The 24,155-nt window shown below is 49.9% G+C and overlaps 1 protein-coding gene across 1 annotated transcript in view; it reads right to left on the bottom strand.

Annotated features, from left to right (window-relative positions):
- Window positions 1–2,173: 2,173 nt before the first annotated feature.
- The window catches only part of LOC144101171 (uncharacterized), a 50,934-nt gene continuing 28,952 nt past the window's right edge, over window positions 2,174–24,155 (bottom strand). The window contains exons 5-8 of the mRNA XM_077634223.1: window positions 15,759–15,906; window positions 8,850–8,894; window positions 6,621–6,750; window positions 2,174–2,487 (exon numbers count right to left, since the gene is read on the bottom strand). Of these exons, the coding sequence (XP_077490349.1) occupies window positions 2,475–2,487; window positions 6,621–6,750; window positions 8,850–8,894; window positions 15,759–15,906 (336 nt within the window). The 3' untranslated portion in view covers window positions 2,174–2,474. The remainder of the gene's footprint in view (window positions 2,488–6,620; window positions 6,751–8,849; window positions 8,895–15,758; window positions 15,907–24,155) is intronic.

The following is a 24,155-nucleotide window of genomic DNA, read 5'->3' as shown; positions in this document are numbered from 1 at the left end:
AGTAGCACCGAGTCGCAGGTGTTCCGCCGCTGCGCTGCGCCCCACCTTTCTAAAAAAATCAGACTTTCAATTTTCAGTTTTTCTCTTTCTTCTTTCCGTCCCCCTTTATCCCTTCCTTTACGGCGCGGCTCGGGTGTCCACCGAGATATGTGAGACGGTTACTGTGCCATTTCCTCTCATCAAAATCCAAACAAAGCAAGTGAGCCGACGGCGTTCATAAAGTTCATTGGCATTGGCAACTTTGCAGAGGCCGTTGATCTTCACGAAAGGAAAGGTGCACAGCCGGCTCCGTGGGTCATTGGAGACCTCAATCTCGCTTTCATGTTCGTGGAGTTGGCGCCCAACAGCAAAAACGTGCTTTGATTGCACGCTGGATAGGCAGCGCGCCTTTCCTGCCACCCTTTGAGCTGGCATGCAGTTAATGGTTCATCGCGAGAGATTGATCACCAAATCAACGCTGCGGCCTAGCTATTGCTGTAGTGCCGCATGTCAGCCCGAACGGTGTCAGCGCAAATGCATTCAGGCCACACCTCTCTCTCTCACCAGCGCCTTCATGTATCAAAGCACGAATGAGGCGTCCGCATATCCAGGGAGGAAGTTATGCGCCCTTCCTTTCCTCAAAGCCATCGCTGCTTAGAACATTCTCAACGCCAACGCCAATGAACACAGTGAACGCCCACATCTTTCGCTTTGTATATCCAGGATTAGCTGAGCTAATTCCCATTATTTTTTTTCTTTTCAGCGTACTGGCGTCTCGCGCGCGAAAGTGGGAATACTCGCCACACCGAGACGGTATAAGGCTGGTTCACATGCAAGCAATTGAGTGAATTGAGGGATTGAGCTGCGCATCGCGGCGAAAATTTTCCAACTTGCTGGAACCTCGCCCCTGTCGCCGCTCGAGCCGCCGCGACGACTCGAAACAGGTTTTTGCGCCGCGGCGGCATGAATCGCGAGCGTTTTCAATTCCACGTGAAACAGGCTGAAAGCCTGTGAAAGCATGGTGAAACAGGCTTAAACCTTGTCTCACATGCAAGTGAAAACGCCCGCGATTCCTGCCGAGGCGGCGGAAAAACCTGTTTCGAGTCGTTGCGGCGGCTCGAGCGTCCAGAGCAGCAAGCTCCCAAATCGAAAAATTTGCGCCGCGATGCGCAGCTGAGTCGCTCATTTCGCTTGCATGTGAACCAGACTTAAGCCAGCGAGGCAAAGACGGAAGAAGGAGCCTGCAAACGCTTTCGTGTAGGAGCGCACCTGTAAAGCAAGCAGCGTGCGAGTGCTGAACACCTTACCTCAAGGACGACATGGGCGAGAGGATCAGGCTCTGAACGCTGCCGGGACTCTTCTTCCTTGCTCTCCTGTTTGCTCTCCACCGCTTCTGCTTCTTCGCTTTAGACTGCCTCGCACTCGGCAGCATTCAACAAACTGCTGCCCCAAAATTTCATGGACTTTACTGTCCCACAACTGCTGCGCGGGGTTGTCCTCGGCATAGCGCAAAGTATCGGCCAATGTCGAGACAAAGGTGAAAGCTTTACGCTACAAATGCTCGAGTATCTTTCTTTATTTCACACACTTGCCATTCAGGCACAATAAGTGAGGTGCATTTCCGAAGTTGACGCAAAGAACCATTGGAAAATCGTCTCCCAGCTACTTCCGGTTCCAAGTTTGTCTCACACACTGTCTTTTGCATAGCGGTTGCCGTGCATGCATGCGCCGTTTATTCACTCATTTATCTGTGCTGCGACGTCGCTTATTGCACACCATCACTGCACGATCTGCGCGTGCAGGGCATGAACGCGTCCTGAGCGCATAAATTGACAATAACGAAAGGTAGGAGTGCTCTGTCGTGGTTATAATATGCCTGCGTGGGCTGGATGTTCTGCGTATGCACGGCAGTCCGTTGAACGAGTTTATTGTGTCGGTCATTATACATTTGTTATTTCGCCGCACTACGAAGGCAACGAAGGGCTGAAAAGTGCGCATTTTAGCAGACGATAGATGCATTTTCCTCACAAGTGGGCTAGCAAGCTGTCCATACAAGCCGCTGTGCGAACAGCGCGCCTCAACACATCGCACTGCGTACGCATAGAAAACATCCTACTATTTACATTATTTTTGTTGCATTTCGTGAAAAAAAAAAACACACTACGAAGCATAGCAGAGTCGATGTCGCGTGGGGCTTGCGATGATGCAATACAATCAGCGGTGTTTCAGTGCAAATAATTTAGTGTTAGAAGCCATATTTATACAGCGACTGCTGTGAAGGAAGCGACCATGGGGAGAAATTTGGAACCAGAAATAGCGATAGGAGACGACTTCCCATCATCGTCTGCGCTGAATCTGAAAACGCACCCCAACCATTTGGGTCCTCTGTACAGTGTACGAAATCATATAAGTTATTTTCGTGCAGGGACAGGAAAGGCTCATGCTCTTGGTGTTGTCGGCCGTCCACTTGCAGAAATCCTCCTCCCTTAGCGCCGTTAGTCCAACTTCCTGTAGAAACACCCGAGTAACTCAGCAGTAAATATGTGCAAATGAATTCGGCATGCGCGTACCGACTTGACGCTCCAATGCTGCCGCTCAGAACCTGATATTCGCCAACGCGATATTTTGTGTTCTGCGCATGCGCGTCAGTCTGAAGTTTCTTTAACGGCGGCGTTCCAGGACTACTCATAACCCAACCTAAAAGGTAAACGCACTTCCAGATGGGGAATGGCAAATGATTTCCGCGCATGTAATTATCGGTTAGAGAGAGAAAAAAACAAAGAAAGGTGCAAAATTTATGCGCCTTTATCTTTGAGGAGTGGTTTCAACGGCCATTTTCGCTAATTCAACGCAAAATGGAACAGACCCACAGAAGTAAACTAGAGGTAATCTGCGTACTCTTAAGGCTTAAAAAAAGGACAAGCAAAAGTATCAGTATAAGGCGCATTCTAACCGCTGCCCTACGCATGTAAAAACCGAGCGCGAATCCACTGCACCACAGGAGCAACGGAAATGGCAGGTTTTAGTTGTGCACTTACTCGGTCTGCGCGAAAGCTGGAAAACTAGGAACGCAATTGGTTCGCAGAGCTGACCATTTACAAACATTGGGATCACACGGGTGTACAAGGCAGAGAGAAAAAGCTGGGATAGTAGCTTGACGAGCCTTCGCGGTTAGTAATAGGGCCGTTAGCAATAGCCATATCAGTTTCTGGATTTTAGAAAACAAGAGCAGTCTAGGCGCTCTGGCTCAACACATTTTGACCATCACACGTAAAAAAATGCACTTTCGAAAAGCGCGCGTTTTTGGCGAGCGCAAAACAACACCCCCCAAACCACGTCACTTCGTGGCGCACATGTCACGTGACCTCAGTCCCTCCTGCGCTACGGTGCATGCCGCTGCACCCTGCTCCAGCCCATCCAAGAGAGAGAAGCACAAGCGGCATGTTTGCCACATAGTGAGTGCGCTGCTAGTCGCTCCCTTTCCCCGTGCTCCATTGTCTCCACAAAGGAAAACAAAAATTGGTTTTGGGGGAAAGGAAACGGCTCAGTATCGGTGTCGCATTTCGGCGGCCACCAGAGCCGCGTCGTAAGGGAATGGATAAAGGAGGCAGTGCAAGAAGAAAGGAAGAAAGAGTTGCCGTAGTGGAAGGCATAGCACAGCACACGGATGCCTTACGTTCCCGCAGAGACGGCGCTCGCCATTTCCGCTTGCAGAGACCCGGTGTTCGGACCCAGACCACCGCTTATCCGGAGCAGTTTTTCTACCAATTAAGCCAAACGTATGCTACCTTGTAATAAACACTCCCTTATTAAAGACCTACTCCTCCTTGGGGAATTCCCCAAACATTCGACCATTTGCCTTCATTTTCGTTTTTACAATGATCGCCTCCCAGTGAATCTCTGAATTTGATTTCGTCGTCTTTTAACTCAGCTGTACGTGGCCTTGTGCTAGACGGAGGCCCTCTAGCTAGAAGGCGGAGGTTTGTACTTGAGAGGTGCCTTTTAACCACGGCGGGTGCTGCCGGAGAGTAGAAGATTCATAACGTACACACATACCCCGGATGTCGATGGGGGAGAGGATCGTGCTGATAACGCAGTATACGACATCTTGCCTGATCTGCTTAACGAGCTAAACACAATCACCAGCCGCATCGAAACCAAGGCACGCAACCATTCGTGCTTAGCGGTATGCGTGTCTGGTTTATTGGGTCCGACGTCCCAAAGATACTCAGGTTTTGAGGAACGCCGTAGTGAATGGGCACCTGGAAATTAGACCACCTGGAATTCTTTAACGTGCACTGACAACAAAGAGCACACGGGCCTCTAGCATTTCGCCTCCATTGAAATTTACCGTTGCGGACGGGATCGAACCCGCGTCTTTCCGATCTGCATCTGAGCGTGATAACCACTGAGCCACCGCGGCGGCCTGAAGACTTATGCGTAAATGCAAAAGGGTGAGTATAGATTCCTGGAGTTCTGTCTTGGTTGTCTCTGGCCATAAGCCTCAGAAAAACACCGCTTGTCTCCGCTCATTGCACGACTTAAGTGATTTATATCCCCACGAATATCATCACGAGAAGAAAACCTGGCGGCAGCCGGCCAACTTCAAAAACCTGCTATGCATGACTAAGAGGCAAAAGTTGCGTATGACTGCTTCTATAATTTGAGCGAATGGAAACTTCCGCCTTTGCGCAGAACGGTCGCCGGCATGGCGTCTGCGATCGTGCAAGCGACGTTTCACATTTTTATCTCGAAGCGTCTACGCCCGTTTTCAGAAAGTCAGTAATGCCGGCCACATTTTAAATCCCTGATATAGAAAATGGCAACACCTTTCGCGCTTACAAAAAGGTCATTTTTTAAACAAGAAATAAAGAAGGATTAACGAAGTTCCACGGTGCACCTAGGAAGTGCTGTACAGTGCTGTATCTTCGATCATACGATCGAATATTTTACAAAATATTTACAGAACACTTTTTGTTGCGGCAGCGGCTTCGGATGATGAAAGAAATAATTATTGGGCATAAATGTGTTTTTCGAAGAATAGGGCTGAAATTCAGTGATCGTGAAAGTGTGCGCCATGTGTGAGTTCCTAGCTTTTGGGCCATTCATGTTCATTTCGTGAAATAGGCTGTTGGAAAATATACATACACAATTTTTCAGATTTTCCTCTATTGTAGAACATAATGCGTGTCTAAGAGGGCTAACCGTGTAAAATTCATTTTTTTACGTCTACGAACGTAACTACACCTATTTCAATATTATTCAAGGATGAATCTAACACCTGAGACAGTGCTATTACTGTTGTAGCCTTATACCTGTTGTTGCTAAAGCCATATTGACATTGAGATATGATTTCAGTTCTCTCCGAGTAGCGTCTTTGTTGTTTCGCAACAAGTTTTCCGAACACAATATAGGAATGATACTGAGAACCGAAATTGGTCGATAACTGCATGGCTTCGGTCCTAGCCGCGGCGGTCACATTTGAATGGTGGCAGGATGTTAGACGCTCGTGTACCTTGCGATATTATTGCACGTCACAGAACCCCACGTGGCAGAAATTATCCGAAGCTCTCCATTACGGCGTCCGTCATAGCCTGGGTCGCTTTGAGACGTTGAACCCCAGATGCTTACTAAACCAAGCCAGCTGGACGGACCATATAACTATCAACGTGTTAGTGAACTGGGATAACTCTTGCAATCTTACATGACGGAAGCCAACAGTTGCCTAATCCACGAAGCATAGGGGATGTATTGTTTTAGAAATAATTTGTGGCTTTCATAAACGCGAGATCAATGGGGTAATTATTTGAACATAACTGATCAGAAAGAAGTAAAAATAACCACACGCCGCCGGTGCGATCTGAACCCGCGACCTCCAATTCCACCGGCGGCATGTGGTTGCCGTTTCTACTGTTTTCGAATCAATTATTTAAAAATTTTTTATTTTATTAAGCTCCCATTCATGAACACCAGAAATTATTTTTAAAACAATAAATGCCATATGCTTCGTGGTGTCGGCGACTACAGGCTTCCGTCAGGTATACGTCACAACGAGCTTCTATTTTCCCTTCCCCTTTTCTGCTCTCTAGCAATGTTTGAAATATCCGTATATATAAATTCGAAAATAGCTTGATTCCTTAATGTTCTGAGAAAAGGTGCAAGATGATAAATGTCCTGTTTCAAAGTTCTCACAGGTATCCCACCATGCCCTTTTGCCAGGTTTGTGGCGAGATTATTTACGGCTGCTGTGACCTGACAATCGCGCATGGCCTTCAGTAAAAGTCTCATGAACTCGTGGCTCCTCAATGCCCGGGAACACTAAACTGTTCACCTCTCAGTAAAATACTGACGTCGTTAAATAGCTGTATTTGGTCATGCATCACAAAAAAAGAGTGCACGACGACGAAGCACAGCAAAGGACACGTTTATGTTTCGTCAACGTATTTCTTTCTCTAATCCAGCGCCGAAATGGCAGTGCTCTACCAATAAATTATAAGTGCGTGCAATTAAAACAGAAGCGAGAGCGGATCTACCGAAGCCGATCCCAAAAAGCACTTCCCCTCATAGCCACCATCGTGGTTCGACTGAGGCGCCCCCTTTAAATGCAGCCAGCTGGTGAGCGTTCCAATCTATGTACTTACGCTTCGCGGCGCTTGTAATCTTCCGTCTGCTCCTTATACATCCGCCTCCTAGTCCGACGGGACCAATGCCGGGCCCGTTGGAAGTATCCATGTCCTCTTGGGATGTAGCCAGAAGTCCCGGGAGTAATATCTGCGCATGCGTCGCACGCGTCGGTCACGCTGCAGGCACTGAGCAAAGACCGCGGCCCCCTCTCAGAGGAACGCCGAGAACTTCGTCTACGTAAAAAAGAAAGCTTGCAGGATGCTTAAGCTTCGTCTTCAACAGTGAGACGCCACAGCGTACTGCAGCGTTCCGAAGGGGTGCACGGAACGCCCTCGCCAGTTCTGCGCGACGCGTGGCCCGTTGGACAATTTAAGGAAGAGACGCCTGTCTCACGTATCTCGGCGGACCGCCCAACCGGGCCGTAAGAGACGGAAAATGAATTGAAAATTGGTTGTAAGGAAAGAAAATAATGCCTGTCTCACAATTCTCGCTGGACACCCGTACCGCGCCGTATGGGATTGACGCGCGGTTAAGGTGTCCACCGAGATGCGCCATTCTTCGCTCACGGCCAACGCCGCTGACGATACATGCTTTTCTGCGACCCGAGCTCGTTAGTGCTGTGGCGTTAATAAATCATTAATCACTTTCTGGGTATGCTGGTGTTTGCTGGGCAGCAAAAGATGCGCTCACTGCAGACGAAATTGGGCTTCAACAATGGCGTGTTTCTTCTCGCCACTCAAAGTGAAACTCGTTCGCTACGCCCAGACTGAAAGGGACTCCGTGATGACCTAACGGAAGGGGATAGCGCTGCAACCTAGCCTCAAAGATCCACCCCCTCCTCAAAAAAAAAAATGGGCAGAGACACTCAATGGTGCCTGCGTTTGAGAATGCGAAAGCATTACTGACCCTAGAAGCAATCTTCACGCGCGAAATGTTCGTAAATGCATTAAAGTTCTTTTCTGCTTCTTCGGCGTTTGTGTGTTTTCGAGGACGACCGCGGACGACGAGCGATTGAATCACAATTTCGGTACGAAAGACCGGGAATCGGGGGTGCATATGACGTCGGTTCAAACCTCTGTCGCAACCTAGCCTCCAACTTGACTACCACGTATGTAACCTGTAGGGGTCGACAAGACAGCATGAAAATATGTCGCAGTAATGTCCTGGGTTTAAAACCGATACCGCGGGACCCCAATCCGCCGTTCTGGGCTGGAATTAGATGCTCTGCATCTTTGGCTATGCGGAGGAGGGAAGATTTTGTTGTTAGCCATTTCCGTCTCATTTGCCGCTGTCTTTAATATGCTGTACGTTGTGTAAATCTTCTCTATATAAACTTCAGTCCATTTCCTCGCCAATTCTCGCCGTTTCAAGTCATGACTACCCCGTACGGGGCACCTCAGGTGCAAGGAGCCTTCAAGTCAACAAACCATCTAGGACGGCGCACCCCTGGTGCAAGGAAAAGAACCATCGTAACTTTACTTAAGGTATATGCAACGAGAAATCGTGTGATACTGCCCGGGACGCTGTACGACAGACGGTTGTCGGCACTAACGTAGTCGACAAAACTGGCGCCACATTGAGGCCAGCCAGTGGGGAGTGTGTATAGAGAAACATGTACATGAATATCTGAAATGACGGTGCTCGGCTTGTGTGCACGTCATAAGGCCGCTTGATGACGTCACCCTATTTTTGTTCCCATCGATAGGATTTTGTGCGCCATCTCGCCGCCGGCTTTTCTCGTATTTGAATTAGTAATGCTTTCGCTTTTCAAAAAAGCAGTCTTGAGTGCACGGCTTTTTTCTTTTACGGAGGTGATCGGTGGCTTCAACACCTGTAATTGGCTGTTGGTACCCTGTACCATATAAAACCTCTATTTTCACCACCAATGGCCTCAGCAGATTACAGATTAAAGTCAAGTTAAGTTTGTCCTCAAGTGCCGATTAAATGTCAGTGATCCTACGAATAAATCAGTTCATGCATCGCGTCCACATTTCTTCACAAGTGAGTCGACGGTTACTCCGCGAAGGCCGTTACGAAGCGCAGTTTTTCTTGCGAAGTTGGCTTCCTGTGCACGCGTTTTGGTAGCAATTCTTTCTCATGTTCGACACAAGCGTAAATGAAAATGCTGTTGTTGCGTGCGCACTCCGCTTTTCCTTCATTAGCGGCAGCCCCTGCACGTAGCCCTATATCGCCCATTCCATCGGTGCAAGATAAAAGCGGCTATAGAAATAGCTCAGGGGACTTACCCAGCTCCCAGTTCTCCTCCTCGACGCTTTGCTCGGCCTCCGTTCCTGCAAAGAAACGTCGGTGTCACATATTGAGGGGCTTTGACGTGTTGCCACGCGACCAAAGATGCGTGCTCTGCAGGCAGCGCGAACTCAGCCCACGGGAAAACTGGGGAAACAAGCGGCGGCATGACTAATGCAATGGCACTGGAATCAGTTAGGCGCTAAATGGGCGACAACTTTATCGAGGAGGAAAGTGGTTTGGTTTGCTTTGGTTTACGTGGGTTTAATGGCCAAAAGCGACTCAGGCTATGAGGGACGGCGTATCTGGAAATTTCGACCACCTGGTGTTCTTTAACGTGCACTGACATCGTACAGTACACAGTCCTCTAGCATTTCGCCTGCATCGAAATTCTACCGCCGCTGCCGGGATCACATCCGCGTCTTTCGGGTCCGCAGCCCAGCGCCATAACCACAGATGCCACCGCGAAGGCAGGTGACATAACACCGTGAAGCATAATATACCGGAATAGTGCATAAGGTAGACACTCTTGCTGGACTGAGAAAAGGATAGAAATAATATTAAAAAATGATGAGATAAGCACCATCAACGGAACAGGCTACAGCAAGAACATTGGTGCTAGCAAAAAAAAAGTTTCAAAAGTCCGCGTACATTTACTGATATTTTTTGCCCAAAGTTTCTCTATTCTGAAAAAAAACACTACCCGTCTTCATTCTCTTCTCTACAAAACCTCCATCCATATCACAGTACCCTTGAAGGAGGCGGATCTACTATTGGAAACACTCGTGAAATTTTTCTTGCATCACTGTGCGGATGACGCATTTTCAACCTACGTAGCTTTTCCAACGCACGCTCGCGTTTGTTCTGGACAACAGACATAAATCGAGGAGAGCTAGGTCCGGTGATTCAGTTTGAGGATGCAAAGAAATGATGTTCAAGAGGTGAGTGATGAAGGCGATTGCCATGTAGCGATGGGCTGCACGTTCCCGCCGCGAAGGAACCAGTTGCTGAAATGTTTGGCGGGGGATGGCACGCTTTGTGTCGCTCGAAAAACTTCCCCGAGTTGTTTCACAGACCACACATCGCCTGTAACGGTCTACTCCTCCCCAAATTCCGTCCTCAGTGGAAAGCAAAAATGGCGAACATCCCTCAGACGGATTGCATTCAACTGAGTAGTCGCGCTAGTTGGCACGTGTTCATGGTTAATGAACGACGACGCTGCGTTGAGCACGACGTTGTCTTTTGGGCTCGTTAACCGTGATCACTCAGATGAACTTCATTCATCTGGCTTTGCCTGTTCCGCGGCGGTCGAATTTCGATGGAGGCGGAATTCTAGAGGCCCATGTACTTTGCGATGACACTGCACGTTAAGGAACCCCATTTGCTCGAAATTTCCTCAGCGCACCACTATAGCGTCTCTTGCAGCTTGATTTGCTTTGAGAAGTCAGACCCCATGAACCAAACCGAACGAGACGGGAGAAGCGGCCACCCTTCCATGGTCTTTTTATTCGCGGTATGAACGTTGAAGACGATAACCAATCAGCCCCAACAAACGCACTGGTTCTTGGAGGCAGCAGATGGAAGGTATAGGCATCGGAGCCCGGGTATATAGACCGTTTGTACTGGGCCCTAGTGACGGCAAGCGAACTTGGGTACACTTTCGCGAGCTTTATGAAAGGGAATGCGCGAGGGCGTGGCAGATAGCCTCGTCCTCAACTGAAATGCATGGCGAAGCACGAGGGCAGAGCTGGGCTGTTCCCTCTGTGGCCCACACCGCGCGCACAACGAGTGCCATTTCCGTCAGCGGCTTGAAATGTGTGCGGCGTCATGCTGCTCGCCACTGATACCACTGATCGCTCGGCGAAATTCGGGAGGACGGCTCATAGCCCACAACGGGAGCACGTTTTTATCCACGTTGACGCCGCACTGGGCCGGTCTGGTAGCAAGAGGGTTTCGTCGTGTGGAACCCCCACGCTGAGCGGCAAGCTTCGCAACAAGTCGTTGCAACGATACCCGGCTAAGGAGTGAGTATAACAGCTCTATGATGAATTTCACATTTTCTCTGCTTTCTTAGTTTTCCTCTGAAAAATGGAGGCTGGCAATGCAGTGGCAACTGTCGGCAATAATTGTGGAAAACGTTTCTTCAGGCCAGCGTTGAGGCGCTTTGATTTATTGTACAGCGGTTTTATGCCCATCTAAAAATCTCGTATGAATTTGTATGCAACCTGTATGAATTCATGTGTGCTGTACACCCGTTCATATGTAAAAAAAACATCAACATCTATAAATATATGTCGGCTATACATACCAGATCACGTGTTACAGTACATCTCGTATGAAATCAATCTGGTACGGCACTTTGCATACAGTCGCACCTACAGGACATTGGACTTTTCACTCACTAAGTTTAAAGCTTTACCGTATTCTTCTTAGCTTCGTTTTCATTCCAATTACATGAGTGCACATTTCTGTTCTTATTTTCTGGTACCCTTTTCCCCCCAAACACCCTTTAGGCTGGTTCACATACGAGCGACTGAACGATTGTGCGGCGCGTCACAGCGAAAATTTCCAACTTGTTGGAACCTCGCCGCTCAATGCCGCGACGACTCAAAACAGGTTTTTCTGTCGCGGTGGCAGGATTCGCTAGCATTTCCGCTGGCATGTGATACAGGCTTTTCCCAGCGCAGAGTAGCACATCACCGCTGCTTAAACGGCGGAAAATTTTTAAGCACTTCACTAACGAGTTTTCTCTTTATATCCCAACTCTTGAATTTGTTCCCTCTTTAAGTAATGCCGTCGGGCCTTCAAGGGGACATGCACTTGAAAAAAAAAATCTTTTTCCTAAAAGTCCCACTTTTCGTATTTTCTTGCATTATTATTTGTAAGCCTTCCTCTTCCAGGTCCAACAATACCAGCGTCAAATATAGCAGCGAAATTACCAGAACATGCGATATAAACACGCCAAGTGGTCAAAAAATGAGCAGAAATGAACTACTTTCAACACGGTAACAAATTTTAATACCGGTGTTGTTCACCATTGCGGCGCTGCAGGTCGCCAGAGAAAGCCTTCTTCCAGACGCGTCCTCCAACAGTTACGCAGCTTTCAAAAATAGAATTTCGAAGCTACTGATCTCGCGTCCCCATTAGCTGCACTGTCTCGTTGAATATATTCGAACGCATTTTCCTGCTTTTATCATTTTCATGCAACCTCAGTGGTTGTGCACGACATTCTTGCACTTATGCTTGTTACATCCCAATGAGATTTGGTGTGGATATGCTTCTCTGCATGCGGAATGCAGTTGTGCTATTTTTATTGCAATTCATGGTGGCGGATAGGATTCAACATTTTTACAATGATTGTAAAATGATTGTATTTTTACAGATATGCAAAATCACTGTAAAATGATTTTAAACACATTCTGAACAGTATGATTTTATTAATTCAGAATTTTCATGCCTGCCACTCCTTTTTTCTCACAGCATAAAATGAATCATATTCGGTACAATGGGATATTTTTCAATGCTATTGTATATTTATACCGGTGACGAATAGATGCACAAAGGCATCCCTATATTTCATCTGTACGACTTGCAAAAATTGACACATGCAAGATAGGCGAGAAGGAACACCGCATTTAGAAACAACTGACAAAGGCCTCTTCTGCGAAATTTTCAGCCAATTGGAACAAATATTTACAAAAATGTTTTTTTTTTCTGGAGCGTGTCCTCTTAAGGGAACAATAAATTAAATATATGCCAACGTTGCGCCTTGTACGAATTCGTAGCATGCTGCGTAAGAGCTCATAGATGCGACAGTTGTGTCGGGTATGAACTAGAATATGGAAAACATCAACTGATATCAGACACCCGCAAGCACACGTCAGCTCTTATGTGTTTGGTATGAAACACATATCGGCTCAAGAGTGGCTCATATAAATTTTGCGTGTTTCGTTCGGGCTGGAGTATGCTTCATTCATGCTTTTAGAGTCCCGATTTTCACTAAAAAAAATAAAAAAGGCTTCGAAGCTCCAGTATGACTTCTAAAACACAACGTTCTTGAGACCACGTGCCCATCCACTTGGAGGCCACAGCGCGGGGAACAAAGTATCGCAGGGACCGTTGCGCTGTGATCACTGCATACGCACCGCAAAAACTGCCTACATAAAGTTGGAGCTTATTTTAATTACAAAATAGAGTTTCGCTTCAGTACAAAGCAGTAGTGCAGCTTGGTTTGGTTTACTGGTTTGGTTTATTGGGTTTTAACGTCCCAAAGCGACTCAGGCTATGAGAGACGCCGTAGTGGAGGGCTCCGGAAATTTCGATCACCTGGGGTTCTGAACGGAAGCTGCAACGCCGCGACCGCTATCGGGTGATACCACACTTAATAGCACCGATTACGAAATATCTTAAATCACCCTGGGAGCAAGACACACGCCTCATTTCCTTGTTTCGGCAACGTTCCTGCTCGACGGCCTGATCTTATGGAGCGCGCTGTCGCGGGAATCGAAGCGCTCCACAAAACTTGCGCCTTCACATTCCCGCTGGCCCTCAAACGCGGTTGCCTGACAATAGGGTGACGCCCACTTTAGCTCAAAATCCCGGTCACCGGTCTGCAAAGTGACGCTGTAAAGACCGCGACTCTTCTGAAAGCCTTCTGCCATCTCAATCCGTTCTTTCTCTCGGAAAGAAAGTGGAGCTAGAAGTTAGGTGAAATCCGTTTTTCCCTCACAGTGGACTGATGCTTGTGGCAAAATGCGCCCCGCACCTACGGATGAGCATTCCACAGCATCAGAAGGCGACTGGCACTGCAAGATATACTGTCACGTGCTGGTGACAGCGCCGCCGACAGCAAGCTGACCTGACACTGAAACGAACTCCTCATCTGGCTGACTTGGGCCCACATAAACGGACCGTTTCCCATAGCCACAGGCGTGGTAGGCTATCGTCCAAGGCCGGAATCATCGTTGCTCTCGGCTGCTGCGCTCACTTCCAAGCTGAGGAAGAACTTTGGTGATAAGGCACGAAAAAGCACCCGCGACAGTCTGGAGCACCAGCTGCGCGTGGCTGCGGACACTTGAGATAAACCCGGTCGAATCTTCGGTCACAGTGATAAAGCCGCGTCCCTTCGGCTTTTAGCATAAGCAAACATTACAAACCTTCGCGACAACTTTCCACCCGAATTTTTAAAATATCGGGCAGGAACCACGTTACAACACGGAACCGTGTTGCGCTTACTTTCGACACGACTCGTACGTGCGTGCAGGGCTTCGCCACTCGGCGTGAGTGAATCCGTGCAGCCTGATGGAAGCTAGGAGACGCACCAGCCCAGTTACGTGAGGAGCGTCGACGAGGGGGCGCGTATGTGTGGGCTATGCCTTGTTCACCTATCCAGCAGCAGGCGAGCCGTGGCCGGAGCTTCCTTCGCGAGGAAGTGGAAGCACCACAAGTTCTGCCGGAAGATAGACGCGCATGTTCTCGCCACTACCACAGCGGTAGTTGTAAATATCACGCATCTCTAGCAGCAAGCTGAGCTAGTGGCGTTTTCGGGGCTGTCTGTCTCGAGCATTCAACAGCTCTGAAGAGCAAACCCCATCGCAGTCGCCACCGGTGAGCTGGAAGCTATTTACTAAGCGCAAAAGTACAGCTAGGTGCAACATGAAAGGAAACACACTAGACCGCTCTAGCATAGCGCGAACTGCCTCCGCGCGCCACCAGTGCGCCGGCGCTGATTGGTCCCAGTGCGGCAGGAGTGCGTGCGGCTGGCCGGCGCCTGTTGCCATCTGTCGACCACAGGGTAATCTGCGCAAGCGCTGTGGCTCCACGCGAAAGCATGTCGGGCAGCGGAGCGGATCGCGCTATGCTAAATCTCTATTGTTCCCATTTAACTACGGAAAGTTCGAGTAAAAAGCCCGCTAATTTTCTATGTTCTGAAACTTTTTCCCCGCTTATTTGAAGATGTTCAGTCTCAGTGGGAAGGTAAAAATGGATTTGGCTTTTCTACGCAAAACGACTGTTTCCTTTAACATTGGATCTGCCTGTAATGACGATCCAGAACGAACGCAGCTCTTTTGCGCCCTACAGAGAGAGCATGCGAAAAGTGAAAAAGAATTAACATAGGAGGGATCTAGTGCAGAAAAAGGTGGGCTGAGCGCATTCATGGCGCGGTGCGGTGTATCGTCCGCCTCCTCGCGTTGAGCTGGACACTGCCGCGCATTCACCAAGGCGCAAGCAAGCAGGGGAGGAAAATGGGTAACAGACCAAAGAGACCAGCGTACACAGTCAGTACAGCGCGCATGGCAGACGGAGACACTTGTGGTGCAGAACAGTGTGGGCCGACGCGAAGGCGACAGTGTCGTCGCTGAGAGAGCCGCAAGAGAAGTGAACAAGGTCGGAAGAGCATGGGGGAAGGTCGCTGTCGTCGGCGGCGAGGGCTTTGACACAATAAACAGAACGAGTAGCGTCCGGTAAATGATTGGGCAGAGAACCCGAATTCAGCTCCAGCACAGTCGAAGACTGCGGTACGGAACGAAAGAAACTCCCAGCCCAGAATAATAGCATCGGAACAGAATGGCAGCATGCACAACAAGCGCTTGTGCAGGGGAAGTCCTCAATCACAACTCGAATGGTACACGCTGCAGACGGCTTGATGTGACGAGCGCTGACAGTGCGCTGCGCGCTCCAGTCCACACCGCTCTGCCTTTCTCTGCAAAAGAATTCTCTTCTTGGTGCACTTTACAGGCAGGTTAACAAAAACGCGCCCGACCAAAGCAAACAAAGAGATCCCTACACGTAGAGATATTTTCCCGCGTTATCTCTCATTCAGAATGACCAATCGTTCGTCAGATGCCCGAGCTATGCACCACATGATACCTACAAAGAACGGAGGATTCAATAAACACCCTACTCACCTGTGGTGCATGCACCTTCACCAAGACTCGAGGCGGACAAAGGCATGCTTGCGTATCCTCTTTCACAGCCGACGTCATCGCCTTCGAGGCCGTGTTCCTGGTGACCGAAACCTCTCGCCGCCGCATGTGATGTATCGTCTTTACTCACCTGCGTTGTGTATCGCCGCCAGGAGTCAGTTAATTAGGGGCAGTGCCAACACATCGACACCTCCATTGCAGCAATTTTTTTCTTGCCGACGCTTTCCGACAACGGATGAACTGTACCATTTGCTCTCAAGTACACGCGCGAGTTTCCGGAAAGGGAACGCACGAAGAGTATCCCGCCCACCTCATGAGGCGCAGGGCGAGATTGACGCATGCGCTAGCGACTCAAGATGAACGAAGGCTGCGGCGCAGCACTCTCCGCCCTCGAGACGCGACTGCATGCAGCCACCACAGTCGCCTAGTTCGATTGAACTCAAAATAATGAACTCAAAAGATTCCTTGGTTTCTTACGACACCCCTACTCATTAGAGTACAGTCGAAAGCGAACGCGAACACTAGGCTTACATCCAATCTCCAAAAACTATCGCGGATTGTGGCCTATGGGCTACGTGCTCGCCTGGTAGTCTGGAGGTCCTTGGTTGTATTCCCCACACCATCATAAGAAGTTTTAACGCGAAAGCGTTGAAGACGCCGTTACCCAGAAAATCCGGCATCGGCTCAGCGGTGTGAGCGAAAAATCATGAGCATGAATCTGGTAGGTGGTGTCCAGAGAGCAACCCACGAGGAAGGTGGGCCACCTAGGCCACGTGAGCTAGCTTGCTGCGTCATCACAACCTGCCCACCGGGTAGTGAGCAAAGTGCCTACCTTGGCAGTTAAATTAATCATTGGTACGCCGCTCGGGAAGAGCAACTTGAGCCGCGCAAAGCTCACCGCTGGGAGCACCTCCCATCGCCAGGAGAGGTACGAGGACTCCAGGGGATCTACGAATGCAAAGGGGATGATGTCCTTCTGCATACTCGTTACGCTGTCACCTCGTAGCCTTAAGGGCGAGCTTAAGTGTTGCCTTCAATTTTTATTTTTTATTTTTTCAGCAGTAGACCATAAGGTAACTAGGAATTCCGTGACCATGGACGACGACGACGCCGACTTTTGTGCTAATAGGACATGTATAACGCTTTCGAATTAACAACATTGTAGGCCGGCCGAAAGCTCTGATCAGACCCGTCATAGCGAGCGCTTTCAAAGAAGACTGTCATTATTTTCTCACAAAGAAACGAATGCGAGAGGGGAGCCCAGAAGCAGCCAGACTGAGTGCTGAGAGTACAGAGTGGCTCTAGTAGGATACAACTTAATACAACCGGAGTTAACAATGGGCTATGCCTGTATTACTCCGCTGACCATTCGAGCCTGCAAACTAAATCGCTTTTTAAGTTCTGACTGTATCAAACAGGCAAGAAGGAGGCATGTCAAGTGAGATACGCATCGAGGCGCCGGCGTGTCTCATTTTCCTCGCGTCCTCTACGACCTTTTTTCACTCTTACTCAAGCAGTCCATGTTAAGTGCGCTTAAGCCAACGCCATTCGTAGCGAGCCAAGCGCCGCTCGGAAGAAGCATGGACGGTTTCAACACACTACTTTGTGCCCTGACAACGCTGCAACCTTAAGTTTCACCTCCCCCCGAGTAACCGCCGTCCGATCTATCCGTCTTCATTTCTGCGGAATGACCCGTGTTCGATACTGAGGACACCTCCCACACGTCCCTGGCAAGCTGCACGCAGCTACGTTTACGGTGCCCATTCAGCGTTCAGGTGATCCAGGACATCTTTTCACGATTTTAAACAATTTTAGCGGTCATGCTCGGGCAATTGTGTGACACTGCAGCACTGAACCTATAAGGACGACTCCGCGTCAACGCGTTTGCGGACATTTACACTCACGGGACGTCATGGTTGCCCGACGTCGCCTGGACGAGTCCTGTCATTTGGACTGCCCCAGTGGCGTCCTAAATACCTGTGGCAATTTTTGAAACATATGCGACCATTTAGCTCGTTCGGCGATTTCCTTTTAAAATTTTTAAAACTAAAAATATCATTGCAAACGTACCCAGACGGCGCGCAACTTCACGCAAATGCAACGTCAGCGTGCGATATCCATCTCTAAAGAGGCGGACCATGAAAAAGAGCGTGGTTCGTTTTTGAGAACTTTCTAACCAGCAGTGGTCCACTTTGCACTGCACGGTGCAAAGTCGATTCTTGGTCGGCGGTGAGCTGAGGTTCCGATAACATGCATATGAATGTGCGGCTGAGAGCCCACCTTTGTGCGAATATGTTACAGCAGTGCACGCTTCGGTGCTGGGTTCTTAGGGAGGTGGAAACTTAAGTCGATCAAAATCAGTTGCGTCTTCGCTTGGTGCACATCGAGGTAAACAGCAGGAGCGGCTTTGGGACCTGCTGTTTCAGTGCTCGTGCTTTCTCGGTCGGAAGTTTGCAAACCTCCTTCACGGCGACGACTCAGTGTACTCTGGTCGAAGCACAGCCCCTGCCGCCAAGGTACACAGAGAAGCATGGGGACCACTTGAAAAACTCTGTTGAAACACCTTTCAATAGGGTACATAAGGACGCCAAAACATCTGGTCTTTGCACCTTTGTGAACAGGTGTAAAAAGCTACTGGTGCTTACGACATGTGGCCAGAGCAGTCCAGCGATCAATATGACAATGCCGAGGGAGCGCCCTTAGGAAAGACTGGAGTAAGAGCAGCCTCAAAAGATTAAAAAAAAAGCAACAGCCTAATCAACAACTCGTCCATTCCGAACCGACACGCCCATGATAGGCTAAAGCCGCTCCTGACGGCAGAAAATGAGCCGATGAATTGTGAGAGCCTCTAACGCACAACACCGGTTCGTGGTATGCCCTAATCATTTACGAAAGTAGTCATAATACCGATAGTATACTGTAAATCACTTTGCACCCTTAAGGGCAGAATGCCATCTATTCACCCTTACAGCCCCCACGATTTTAGCGAAAAGGGTGTTTTCATAAGGTAACATGCATTTTGCATCCCGCTTTAAGATGCAGGATGTTCAATGGGTAGTTTTTCTTAGTTGCACCCCTGGAGATCGTTGGGGTGCAAGGGTGTAAAACGAGAATTGCATCAGTCGATTTACCTCGGTGTACGACCAGTGATTGCTTCCCGAAGCGCTTGATACAGTAATGACGACAAGCACCACTGTCACTGTCAGTGACCTCCCCCGCTTCTCTTAGCTGCCTCTGAACAAACACAAGTTTAGGAGAAGTGTATACTCGACGCCGCGCTTGGTCTGGTTTACGGCCTTCGCTTTTAATTTGGATACCCAAGTTGGCTTTCGCCCGAGACCGGAGACCAGAGCATAGAGGTCACGCTCCCAATTCGACACTTTGTAGATAGCATTACAGTTGCCTTCAACATTGCGTTCCTCAATGGTGCCGCCCTGTGTGGGGCGACGGTTGTCCTTCGGTTGGGTACCGAGTGCATACAACAGGCACTACAACCTGCGGACGACCAGCGGTGGGTCGAATGTCAACGCAACAATCCGTGTGCCACCCCCAATAGCGCCACCGCCGCACTGGGTGGAATGCCCGTAGCGTGGCCTAAGTACCAGTGACTAAAACACATTTAGGTATGCGTTCCATCACGTGAATTGAGTCATTGAGAAGGTCAGCATGATGTCCGCCTACATGCTCGACTTCGTCAACAAACGTTTGCGGCCGATAACCAACCTGGCGCTGTTTGGCGGCATGGACGGGATCATACACACAGAGACCTGCTTTGTCCCCTCGATCCTGCCACAACTCAGCGGTGCGAGCGGCCGAAGAGTAAGCGACGCAGACAAGATTCAACGATACACCTGTGCGAGCAGCAGAACTGAAAGCGAGGCGCAGAAAATGCGAAGCGCAAGCGGAGGCGAGGCGGTCGATAATTGGTCCCGTCGCACGTTTGTTTCACCACATTGTGGTGATCACCTGTCAATCTTTGCACCATGTCCCCGTCTCACGAACTAACCAAACAACCCAATGTTGTTCGGTTAGTTCACTGCATATACCATGTTGTACATGGCGCCCCAGTGGAATGGACACAGTGTTTGCCGATATCCCTTTGAATTACCCAAAAGTGGTTGTAGTAAACGAGGGACTCTGTGGCGGTGCACAACCATGTGGTTGCGTCACCACGCTGTCGAGTGGTTGGTCACGTTTTGCGTAGCAACTGCCGGCGGTCGCCGTGGCAGATCACGTGGTTCGTCACGTGGTTGGTCACGTGACCAGGTTTCACTCGGCCAGCTGTATGTATCGCGTCACCCCAGGTTTAACCAGAGCTAAACTACCGCCAATTTTGTAGCGATAGCTATATTACGGTAGCATTTCGGGCCTTCAGTGCGGCCGCGCCCCCGCACTGTGGCCGCGCGCCAGCGTGTGGCTCCTCCGCCACGTTGTCACGTGGTGCGGAGCAGCTGCCGGCGGCGCAGAGCCGTGGCTGATCACGTGTATCATCAAGTGGTTCGTGACATGACCAAGTTCCACTCAGCCGGCTGTAGCTATCGCGCCACTACAGATATAAACAGAGCGAAACCGTCGGCAATTTTTTCATCACGTTTCTCGATATCTTGGGGTCTGCTACCACCTCCCTTAATAATAATTTTTTTGGGGGGGAACGGAAATGGCGCAGTATCGGTCTCATATATCGTTGGACACCTGAACCGCGCCGTCAAGGAAGGGATAAAGGAGGGAGTGAAAGAAGAAAGGAAGAAGAGGTGCCGTAGTGGAGGGCTCCGGAATAATTTTGACCACCTGGGGATCTTTAACGTGCACTGACATCGCACAGCACACGGGCGCGTTAGCGTTTTTCCTCTATAAAAATGCAGCCGCCGCGGTCGGGTTCGAACCCGGGAACTCCGGATCAGTAGTCAAGCGCCCTAACCACTGAGCCACCGCGGCGGGTAAACTCAGTAATTAATGAGGTCATCAAAAAATTGGTGGTGGATTAGCTTTAGTTAAACCTGGAGTGAAGCATAGCTAGAGATGGCCGAGTCGAACTTGTTCACGTGACCAACCACGTGATAGCCACGGCTCCGCTCCGCCGGCAGCTGCTTCGCGCCACGTGACCAACCACGTGACAGCGTGGCGGCGGAACAACAGGGTAGCGGCCCAGCCACGATAGCGATAGCCTCATCATGGTAGCATTTTGAGCCTGAAGGCTCAAAATGCTACCGTAATGGAGCTATCGCTACAAAACGAATAACGAATCCGGCACTTAGAATTCTCTAGATGAGTAGAACAGCTTAGACACCAATAGAAACTAAGAAGTTAATGTTCAGTTATGATCAGGCATAAATTTAATTGCTTATAATTAACCTAGGACGTCATGATCTAGCTAACGGCAAATTCGTAAGGGGCTCGATGAGTAGAACATGTTAGATACCAATATCGCCTAATTAGCTTAATATTTAGTTATGGTTAGGGTTAATACGGCGGCCGGGACGTTAGCACTCGGCAGTTCACAAGTTCATGTCTCACCGCGATCGAGCACCTACCGCCTTGAGGTAACCGCAAATGGCCTTCCGAAAAAAATTCGATTATGGTTTTCGGCCAAAATTGGTAAAAAATATCCGACCTCAAGGCGGTAGGCGCGCGCTCGCCGTGAGGTATGGAAAAGTTGCCTGATCCCGTGGTAATACATCGCATGGACGATAGTTTGCGCTACGAAACAGCTAACACTCTTTACTGCAACGTCTTCCAGACGGTGGCGGCTTATCTTTTTTTTCTTTCACAGTGTGGTTGTGGTGTCCGACTCATGAACTCGGCCTTGATCTGTGCCATGTGAGTGCAAGATAAAGCATCCCAGGCGATCCCCCATCTACTCACATATAATCATCTAAATATTCGTACAAATGCTTACCACTACCCTCTCCACTACGACGCCTTTTCCTGTCTTACCTTCACTCCAGAGACGAGTTTGAGGTGTCAACCAAGAAGGGACTCAATCACTTTAAATTCAGTTTTACCACATTCTAAGAATTCAAAGTGATTGAGTTCCTTCCTGGTTGACACCTCAACCTCGTCTCTGCAGTGAAGGGAAGACAGGAAAAGGCGTCGTAGTGAAGGGGGGTAGTGGTAAGCATTTGTACGAATATTTAGTTGACTATGTGTGAGCAGATGGGGGATCACCAGGGATGCTTTAACTTGCACTGACATGGCACAGATCAAGGCCGAGTTCATGAGTCGGGCACCGCAACCACACTGTGAAAGAAAAAAAAGATAAGCCGCCACCGTCTGGAAGACGTTTCAATCATTTTAATTCAGTTTTAACAAATTCTCAGCCCCCGCCGCGGTGGCTCAGTGGTTAGGGCGCTCGACTACTGATGGCTTCGCGAACGGGCAGCGAGATGATGAGGACGTGCATCACATGGGCTCCGTCAACGTTTGCTCGTGGTGGCGGAATATCGACATGAAGTGACCTGCTTTCAATCGGACACAGTCAGTGAAGGTGTGCACCTCTACGCACCATTTTTCGACCCTTTTCGCCGATTGGAACCGATTTTGGAAGATTTTCCTGTCGCGCCAGGCGTAGAACGCTGTCACCGGTTAGGCCTAACGCCGCCGGCTGCTCATCGCCCTGTTCGTCTCCGGGTCTACATCGTCACAGATGGAGTACCACGTCGATGGCGAAGTGATTTCCCCAGAAGAATTCGAAAAAATGATCCACGGTGGTCCTGCGCCATCCGGGCCCACAACAAGCTCTACCCCACCACGAAGCCGTCATCGTCCAATGACGCGTCAGCAGCGTCCAGTTCCCGGGCAGGTGCAGACAAGCCCGCTCAACCGCCGTAAGGCAAGTCTACTCCACCGAAAATCAAGAAACACGCTCCAATTCCTCGTCTACCAGCTTCAGACCTCAAGATTGTGTTCCGCTCAGGCGGTGGTCTCGACCTGCGGCCCGTGAACGGCGGAGATCTTCTCCAGCTTCTCTGCACTGGCGCAGAGATCGACTACGCACAAGCGCGGAGCCAGGACAAGCTCCGAATCAATCCTTACAATAACTCGTTCACCGTGAGTACGCCTTCGCAAGCCCGAATGAAACGATATGATCAACTTCAAGAACTCAGGCTCCACGACCAACTGTATCCGATGAAGGCATACGTCGCGGCCCCCGACAATGCCGTCAAAGGGATACTCTACAATGCGGTATATAACCAGACTCAAGAAGATATTTTCTCCGACCTCGTGGCGCTGAACCCCAGCCGCCACTTCCCGATCACCGACGCCCGCCAACTAGGCCGCACCAAGTCCATCTTGGTCACCTTTATTGACACCACGGAAGTTCCAAGACAGCTCGTCTTCTACGGCACCCTCTACACGTGTCATCCCTTCAAGGCGAAAGTTGAAGCATGCTACAACTGCCGCAAGCCAGGCCATCGTGCTGACGTGTGTCCGAAAGAGCGCACCGACCTTTGTCCTCGCTGCGGCGCGTCTCATCCCATCAAAGAAACTCCGGATTGCACTCCCAAATGTATCCTCTGTAATGGAACGCACTTCACAGGGACGCGCAAGTGCAAAGTACGCTTCGAACGCTCCGGCAACACCACGCCGGTCTCCACTCTACGAACAACGCCCCCGGCGAGTCCACCCCCGTCTTCGCCACCCAAGAGTGGCGTCGCGAAGACGCCAACGCTCCACCTCCCGCCCAAGAACTGGTCGCAGTCGCAGCCATTCCGTGTCCTGCCCACCACTTCCAGGCCAAAGGGTCCACGACTCTTCCACACAGGTGAGCTGGGGGCCGCAGTCTTCCTCGCTCGAGAAGGAAAGCGCGGAGCTAAAAGCACAATTGTCCTCCCAAAGTCGCGAAATTGCTGCTCTAAAAGAGCAACTGCAAAACCTTTTAAGGCGTGAACACTTCCCACCGACATTGCCCCCAGTGGTGCAATCGCCGACACATCCAAACGTGCCCCGTTCCTACTCCGTCTCTTCCCTCTCCGCCTCCTCCTCGCGCGCCACGTCACCGGCACGTGGGCTCCCCGCTAAACGCAAGTCCGCCGATGACGCCAATTCTCCCTCCCAACCAGTCACTGACAACCTTGTACATCAGGTGACGTCTTTCATGCAACATTTTGAGAAACGCATGATGGCGACGCTAAACACGTTCCGCTCCGAAACTCAAACGTGGATGGAGAACATTTCTGACCACGTGGCGGCGCTGGAAACCCACCAGAGCAATCTGGAGGCCAATGTCGCGCAGTTACAAACTAAGATTCACGAGCCTCTCCCCAGAGGTCATACGCCACCCCCTGCATCTTCCGCTCTCTCCGTCATTGCCCAACATGGCTGCGACACCCCAACGCATTAAGGTGTGGCAGTGGAACTGCAGGGGTTTTCGCTCAAAGC

The sequence above is a fragment of the Amblyomma americanum genome, chromosome 1 (assembly GCF_052857255.1).
Source record: "Amblyomma americanum isolate KBUSLIRL-KWMA chromosome 1, ASM5285725v1, whole genome shotgun sequence".
Taxonomy (NCBI): domain Eukaryota; kingdom Metazoa; phylum Arthropoda; class Arachnida; order Ixodida; family Ixodidae; genus Amblyomma; species Amblyomma americanum.
The sequence above is the reverse complement of the archived record's forward strand: the minus strand, read 5'-3'. Positions and strand labels throughout refer to the sequence as shown.